Below are 8499 nucleotides of genomic sequence, written 5' to 3'. Positions count from 1 at the left end.
CTCTTTCATGGGCTTTTTATGTCCAGTAGGGACCCTTTGTTGGCTCTTATTACCTTTCCTCCTACCCTTGTTGTTGATCAGCATCGGTGGTTAGATATGACTCACACATCGGCCGGTATCCTGGTTCCTCCTCCTCATTCGGTTTTCCACATTTCAGGGATGAGGGGTGTAGGTTGATCAACTGGAAGATTTGAGGTTTTTGGTCTGCAGCCGAGAGGTCTTATACTATCAATATTCTGGAGCTTCTTGCTGTAGATCGTGTTTTAGTTCTGTTTCTCCATCTGGCCAGAAAACATCTAGTAATGATCCAATCTGACTTTTCTTCATTGGTTGCTTATCTCAGTCACCAGGGCAACACCTGTTCTCCATCCCTCTGTACTCGCATGTTGGATCTTGTTTTTGGGCCCACACACTCAATATTTCTTTCATTGCATGTCCTGTTCTAGGTGCTTTTGCTCTTGACATGGATTGGATTCCTGTCCAGACAACATTTATCTGATGGAGTGGTCTCTCGATCTTTTTCTTATCAAGTGGATCTGATTTCTGTGGGGTACTCCTCACATTGAGGCTTTTGCTGTATCCCTTAACCACAAATTGCCTTGGTTTTGGCCACTGGTTCCTTGTCTTCTTGCTCTTGCTATCAATTTTTTCAGCCAGGATTGAACCTACACATTTGTCTATCCTCCCATTCTCCTTCTTTTCTGGGTGATTTTGTTCATCCTTGACACTCTGTGTTCAGTCATTCTAAAAGCTCTTTCCTGGCTGTTTCAGTAGCTTCTCCAACTTCCTCCTCTGATACCTTTTCCTCTGTCTCCGTCCCTTCTTCATCACCCTCAGTCATCGGTGTTTCATCCAGACCTTCCTGCCCTCTGGCTTCTGCTAATTGTTTGTCTCTTTTCTGGCTTGTTTCATTTGCACTTCCTACATGAAAGTATCTCAATGCAAATGAACTGTCCATCATTTTGTTCTGGGTCCAGGGTTCCCCTGATCAACCCACTGTTCTTCATCATGCAGATTTCCTCTCTTGACTTTTGGATCAAGGGTCTTCTGTCTCCACAGTCTCAGATTTACGAGCAATCCTGTCCCACACCTTTTTTTTCCCAATCCCACAGATATTTTCTTCTTGTACACTTTACCTGAGGATGTGTTCTTTCTGGATTTGTCATCCACTGCAGTGGACTGCCCTTCTGGATGGAGATATTAATGTGGTCCTGCATTGCCTCACATTCCTATATTTGAACCACTATCCCAGTGCTCTTTGTGTCATCTTCCCTTACATCTTCCTTCTTCTGTTTGCCTGTGGATGTCAGTGGTCTGTTTATTCACCATTGATGTTTCTCGTATTCTTTATCCTTCTCCATATCTTCTATTTTCTTCAGATCGTTTTTCTTCCCTCACACTTTGGTGGCTCGTGAGGATAACTCATCTGTTTAGCCACTTTCCCTTCCTTCTGTTTCACACCTTTTCCTTATCCTGATGGGGATAGACTTCTATATCCTGTACGTGCTCTTCTCTCTTATATATTGCCTTCATGGCTTCCTTCTTTAGTGTCCATTCACTCCTCTTTCTCCCTTGGCAACCATCCTCTTTTAGTGTTCTTTCTCCTTCCTCCTTGGTCAACTGAGTTTGGCTCTTCATTCAATTGGCTTCTTCCTCTTTATCGTCTCCATCCTGTACTTTCTTCTGAGTGTCTTCTTAACCAACTTAACTTCTTACCTTTTCATTGGTGTTTCATTTTCATTGTCCTTTGGAGGTATTTATTTGGATCCCACTCTGTGGCGAGTGGTGCCTGACAAGGTTTTACTTAACTGTTCAAATCTGCACTGTCAAGCCAGAGATGGGGTGTTCCACAAAATTGCTTGTAGGTTTATCCTTGCAATAGAATTGCTTCATAAGTTTGCCCATCCCTGCAATGCATTGAATAAATGCTTTTGAAAATAGGGTTTCATGGTCACCCATTGCCCTGTCTCAGGTGTTGTCGTTCCTCTGGACTCTACTGCGTTTTATCCCCCCTTTTCTTTTAGTTGAGTTTGAGAGTCCTTACCACTTTCCAATTCATTCCAAGCTGCTGGAATGGGTTAATGAAATACAAACAAAATATAGAAATGATTACAAAACCATTCAATTGAGAGTAGGGTGGTGGTGTTCTGCTGGTGTAGATGACATGATATAATCCACTATGAAACATAAAATGAATGGGAGTGAGACATCAAAATTGCAGTTCACCCCTTCGATTGGGGTACCTCGTCCTATCCCCACATGGATGTCTGTTCCCAGTGGCTGGGTTTTAGATTTAGAGTAGAACTAATCAGTGTAAGTCTTCACACATGTCTATATTCCTCCCTCAGTTATACTCCATCACTGTTGTGGGTCATGGTTGAGGTAATTGCAGATTTCCCTTCCATTATCGGTTTCTTATTCTAAGGATGTTTATGCACTTTCGGTCAATTTCACTTTTGAGGGAGATGGTTTATGTTATGTAGACATTTTTTTGATACCGGATGTTGGGTTCCTGGATCGATTTGTCAACTTATCATAGTCACATGTGCTAGGTTCCCTCCAGTCTCATGAACTAGAAATGAAGACTGTATGATCCTCTTTCCCACCCCCACCAGATGGCTGGTTTTGGATTGTAGTTGACTTGCTACCATTATGATCCTCTTTCCCACCCCCACATGGATGTTGGTTTCCCAGCAGCATTGGTTTTGGATGTAGTTGACTTGCCATGTACGGTCCATCGCGCCCTAGCCCCTCTATGCTTAGGGACACATCCTTTTTATTTTACCCACTTTTATAATTTCTGGGATTGAGTTTCATAAATATTGCATGGTTTGGATCACTTTCCAGCCATAGTTCTCTCCCAATTAGAAATGCTTCTCTATTTTCTGCCCATATAACATGTGCAAAGAGTATACCTGTTTCAGGAGTGTTGCGGTTCCCCACATCAAATCTTAGAATCTGACTGTCTCATCTTAGGGAATGTCATTTGGATGCTTTTGGTGGATGCTTCTTTCTTTCCCTCACACTGGTCCCTCTGACTATTCAGTGTGGAATTCTAGTTATTAATATGAGCTGAGGAAATGTACCTTATTGGAAGTTATAATTTTCCTACACTGAAAATGCATTTCTGATAGGTACTTATCTCCTCTCATTCTTCCTCCCCACTGAAAACCGTTGCTTCGATCTTCTGCCAAAATTCGAAGTTTTAGTTCAATAGAATTGAATAGAGGGAGCCACATGCATCATGAGAGTATGTTGCACTTTTATTGGTGAAGGGTTGACACATGATGATTTGCATGAAAGACGCATTGGAATCAGTCAGTTCCAATTGAGTTGAGATAGAATACTTGTGGAATGCATAAAAAAGTTGCAGATAGAGGGCAGCACTGAACAGAAATAGCTAGGTAACTACCTATCGGAAATACACTTTCAGTGTAGGAAAATTATAATTTTAGCCTGAAAACTTAAACAGTATTAGGCTTGTTATGGAACAAATAATTTAAAGTAGACAGTTTGAACTTAAGTTAGATAGTGCATAGTGGGCCTTGATAGTACAATTCAAAACTCCTTTCTTCTCCAAAGTAATATTTTAATTTGTTTTTAGTTTAATTTCACAATTAGAGAATAATGTGTAAATGTTTCAAAGTTGTAACTATGTAAATTTTTTTTAATCTTAACTGGAGATTCATAAATTCATCAAACTAAGATAATTTTGACATTAGTTGAATACAGGTCAGTATTCTTTTGTGGAGCAGAGAAGGAAGTATTAATATCTTATTAAAGGATAATAACATTGCCTTGTAAGTATTGTATTTACCAGTTAAGAAATTTTATTATTCATATTTTTTGTGAATTAAAATGTGTCAGTAGTATTACTTAAGATTCTGGTCTATTTACAGATGGGTTGAATTCAGTATGTCAGTTAAGAAGGAGACAGGAAGTTCATCTCTTTCAACAAATAACTTGGTGTCTGTGGATGACTGTCATCCATCATCTAAGAATGCAGGTACTTGGAATCTCACCAAAAGTCACTTTTTTGCAGTTCTTGTGTTCCTCTCTACCTTCTCCTTCTGCATGGTAGTTCATTACTCACGTCGGGAGATTTTAGAAGACACAAAACTAAGATTGGATAATTACCATGATGAAGAGTCCATAAACTTGGACATTTTGAAACAGAGAGTTCAATTTACCCGCACCAAGCGACGGCTACCACAGGTTATTATCATCGGTGTACGTAAAGGAGGTACTCGAGCTCTTCTAGAATTTCTGAATGTTCACCCTATGGTTCAGAAGTCCTCTGTTGAGGTGCATTTCTTTGATAATGATGCTAAACATTCCTTAGGCCTGGAGTGGTACCGAAGACAAATGCCTTTCTCCTTTCCTGAGCAAATCACTATTGAAAAAAGTCCATCATATTTTATCACCGATAAAGTTCCAGAACGCATTCATGAAATGAACAGTTCCATCAAATTGCTTCTCATTGTTAGGGATCCAGTAACACGCTTGATCTCTGATTACTCACAACTTGCAGCTAACAAGGCTAAGAAAGGGAAAATTCTACCATCTTTTAAAGAGTTGGTCTTAAACCGAGATGGTCAAGTCAATGTGAACTACAGAGCTGTGAAAATCAGTATGTATTCCATATATTTAAAAAAGTGGTTAAAAGTCTTTAGCCGTCATCAGATTCTGGTTGTAAATGGAGACCAGTTAATACGTGACCCATTTATAGAGTTGCAGCAGATTGAAGATTTTCTAGGCCTTAAACATCGCATCAAAAGAGAGAACTTCTATTACAATAAGACCAAAGGTTTTTTTTGTGTTCAAAATAATACCTTAAACAAATGTTTGAATGAAAGTAAAGGAAGAAAACACCCCGAGATCTCACCTCGTCTTTTATCCAGGTTACGAAGATTTTATGTTCCATATAATAAAGAATTCTATCGGGCAGTTGGTAGAAGTTTTGGGTGGCCAGAGGGTTATTAATTAATAACATGCTACACATATTATATTTTTTGCATATTTGTTTTAATGTTGATCTACAATGGTTAAAATCTACTGTAAGGAAGGTCATTTGGCTGAGCCTATTTTAATAAAAACAGGCTCACAGCCTGAAATTATTTTTTGTTGTAACCCTTTCAGTTTGTATGTAACTAATTTGATATCTGTATTATAGAAAATTTAACTAACTCGATGAATGTACTGAAGTTCTTCCTGATCTATTGTAGTGTCCAAATTGCTAACAAAAAAGCAAGTTTTGAGGAATTTGGTTCAACCATCATACTCTTACATCATCAGTTTAAAAATATTTACTCTGGAACTTGTTTCACACGTAATGGAACTACCATAGAGTATATTTAAAGAAATGAATATAACATTACAGACAGCAAGTGATCATTTGGTTGTTCTGTCACTGCACATGCTCCTTTTCAAAAAGACTAAAAGTTAAGGCCAGGAAATCATCTTAAATTCATGTAGAGTATTGGTCTTCACTGTTGTTGACAGCAGCTCGTTACATAGACAATAACTGTGTTAAATAAATGATCCTAACTGGAGCCTAGCCTTTCCCAAAACATGTACTTTTGTTCTGTTCTCTTCAGAACAAGGAACATGGAGACTTTTGTCCTATTTAGCCCTCGAATAGGCTTGTCAGCCTCAAATGAAAATAAGAGATCTTAAGCTATTTCTGTAAGACACCCATCCTTGTACTGCTCCTTTTAAATGATTTCCAGTAAGTTAATCTCCTTTTTTAGATACGGAGACCAAAAACTGTACTCAGTGTTTGTATTGTTAGTTTTCTGTTTTTCTTAAAAATTTGGGATGATTAATCATGAACCTTTTGGGACAGTGATGGGAAAGTTGTAAAATGATCATTTGTTTAAAAACTGAAGAATTAGAAATTTTAGAGCATATGATTTTCTTTGGAATAAACTGAAAGGGTTAACAACTTCTGGAATCTCAGGTTTCGGTAAATTCTTTTTTATTTAACTGAAATCATTTCATTCCAGTGTTTTGTGTGTTTAAAATAATGTAAAAATTGTATTTTTTTCACCAACAGAAAGTAAATACACAATAACAAACAGTACAAAGTGGTCTACCATTACAAATGTTTTAATTTACTGTGTTTATAATGATGCAAAGATTGTATTTTTCTGATAGAGAGTCAGTAAATATATAATACTAAATCCCCAGTGCTTGATAATTTGGCATAAATCCACAGTGTTTTATATTTTAGTACATATCTCCAGTACTTGATAACTTAGTACAGATCCAAAGAGCTTGATAATTTGGTACAGATCCTCAATAATTAGTAATTTGATACAAATGCCCATGATAGTTTTGTAAAAATACCCAATGTTTGGTAATTCTGTACATATCTGCAGTGTTTGATAATTTGTAACAAATACCTATTGTTTTTAGAACCATATGACAAGTTGATTTGCTGTCAAACCTTGGGTTCTAAAACCATGATGTAAAGGGTTCTTTTGTTCCATATTGGAAGGGTTCTTTTGTTCCATATTGGAACTTTATGCAATAGGTTAATAGTCATTGTTGTGACAGTGTTTTATATATTGTAAAAATGTTGGTGAGATTTTCAGGAATAAATTTGTATAAGAGTTCTTTAACATTATGAAGTGTTCTATGAAACATTGGCTGCTGAATTCCAGTGGAAATGTTCTTTCTTGGTTACAGACCCTTATTTAAAAAATAAGAATGAACTTGTCCCAGAAGTGATTAGTACTATGAGAAGGTAAGTATCAGAAAAGATCTAAACCTGATCGAGGCTCGTGCATTAAAACTGTTTGGTCATTTTGTTTGTTGTTTAGATTCCTGGTAAACATCTCTAGAAATTTTTAATTCCTCAGAATGGCAACTTCTAAGTTATCAAGCATATGTAAGAAAAAAATCTGTTCTTCTGTGAAGTGTAGTAATTAATTTGTTCACACTTAGTGTTAAGCTACTGTCGCTATCTTTTTTTTGTATTATTAAATCGTATTTTCCTCATAAAAACAAGTATAATGGGTAAAATTGCAAAGATCCACAGTTTCTAATGTCACATGTCTGAATTGCTGTTTTAGTTGGAATTTAATTCCCTACTAGTGCTTATTATTTGTGTGTTATTACTTAATTATAAGAAATGAATAAGCAGTGTACAGTTTATTTTAATAACTGTAAATTTGTTTTTTATTGTCCATTGTTTTATGACATGTGTACTTTTTGTCAGTTTGTTTTATAGAATTGGTTCCATCAATTTATAAATTAGTTTTTAGTTAAGTGTCTTTAATTAAAGGTTATTAATTAATATGGAAGAATTGTATTATTGTTATAAGGAAATATTCTCATGGACCTCACTATACTGTATTAAAAGTACAGTAAATTACCTCACTGTGCACTTTCATATGTTAATTTTTATTCATATTTTTATAAGTAAAGAACAGATGAGTTATAGGTTAACATGTAGTAAGAAGTAATTACTTGTAGAAGCACTGGAAGTTTTTCCTGAATTCTGGCACCTAATCACCTTGGCAGCTACTGTACAAGTTTGAAACCTTACTTATTACTTAAAACATCGGGTAATTCAGCTAAGTTATTGAATATTAAATAGATATAATTTGTTAAGTAGTAGTAAGGTATTTGTTTCACTTCATGTTATAGATGAATAATATTACCAAATGCACATATTCAATTTATGAGTTCACATAAATGTATTAAAGTATTTTCTTTATAATAATATACATTAATCACTTAGAAGTTATTCTAATTTGTTTTTGTTTTGTATCAAAACGGACTGACATGTCATACTGAAAGGTTAATAAATTATTAATACACTCTTATTGAAGTGAGTAAAACAACTGGTGCTCTTAATGCATAGATTAAGCTGAAACTTCATTCCTGATGAGTTGTATGTGTAGAAAAAGATGTTTGTAAGCCTTACAGAGAATGTTTTCAGTCTGATGTTTTATATATGCCTTTAGTTTGCTTAATTGCTCGAGTGTTGAAAACCAACTTTATAAAACTTTGTATAACTTATATTTCTAACTTGTGTGCAGGCTGTCTTTTGGAAATAGGACAAATAAAGTTTAATTTGTTTTTCATGATATTAAGTGTATGGAACTTTTAACGTTATTAACAGTGCAACAAAAAATTACATATTACAATTTTCTGAGGATTTTAAATTGATTTAGTGAAACACTCAGTTTTAAAGTTGATTTTAATTCTAAAATGTAACTGTAATTTTAAAATATATTAGAATTACACAGCATGAAGAAGTCTTATCTGCAATTCAAAATCCAGAGTTGAAGTTCATATGAAATCAAAAACAAATTAAATCTGAGTATATTTCACTTTTACACTTATTTTTAAAAGACTCATTGGTGAGATATTATGTCATTTTGAGACTAGATATTATAGCATGTTGTTTTGATTTCTGACTGGATATGTCATGTTGTCCAGCTTTCTGACAGGGTTTGACCAGCATTCTAACTGTACATGACACTCATG

The 8499-nt window shown here is 35.5% G+C and overlaps 1 protein-coding gene across 2 annotated transcripts in view; it reads left to right on the top strand.

Annotated features, from left to right (window-relative positions):
* LOC106472879 (heparan sulfate glucosamine 3-O-sulfotransferase 1-like) overlaps positions 1 to 8085 on the top strand; it is a 24300-nt gene extending 16215 nt beyond the window's left edge. For both annotated transcript variants that reach the window (XM_022401422.1, XM_022401423.1), the window contains exon 2: positions 3900 to 8085. In XM_022401422.1, the coding sequence (XP_022257130.1) occupies positions 3900 to 4983 (1084 nt within the window). In that variant the 3' untranslated portion in view covers positions 4984 to 8085. The remainder of the gene's footprint in view (positions 1 to 3899) is intronic.
* The last annotated feature ends 414 nt before the right edge of the window (positions 8086 to 8499 follow it).

The sequence above is a fragment of the Limulus polyphemus genome, unplaced genomic scaffold, assembly GCF_000517525.1.
Source record: "Limulus polyphemus unplaced genomic scaffold, Limulus_polyphemus-2.1.2 Scaffold5698, whole genome shotgun sequence".
NCBI classification, from domain to species: domain Eukaryota; kingdom Metazoa; phylum Arthropoda; class Merostomata; order Xiphosura; family Limulidae; genus Limulus; species Limulus polyphemus.
Note: the sequence above shows the minus strand (reverse complement) of the source record. Positions and strands in the feature narration are given on the sequence as shown.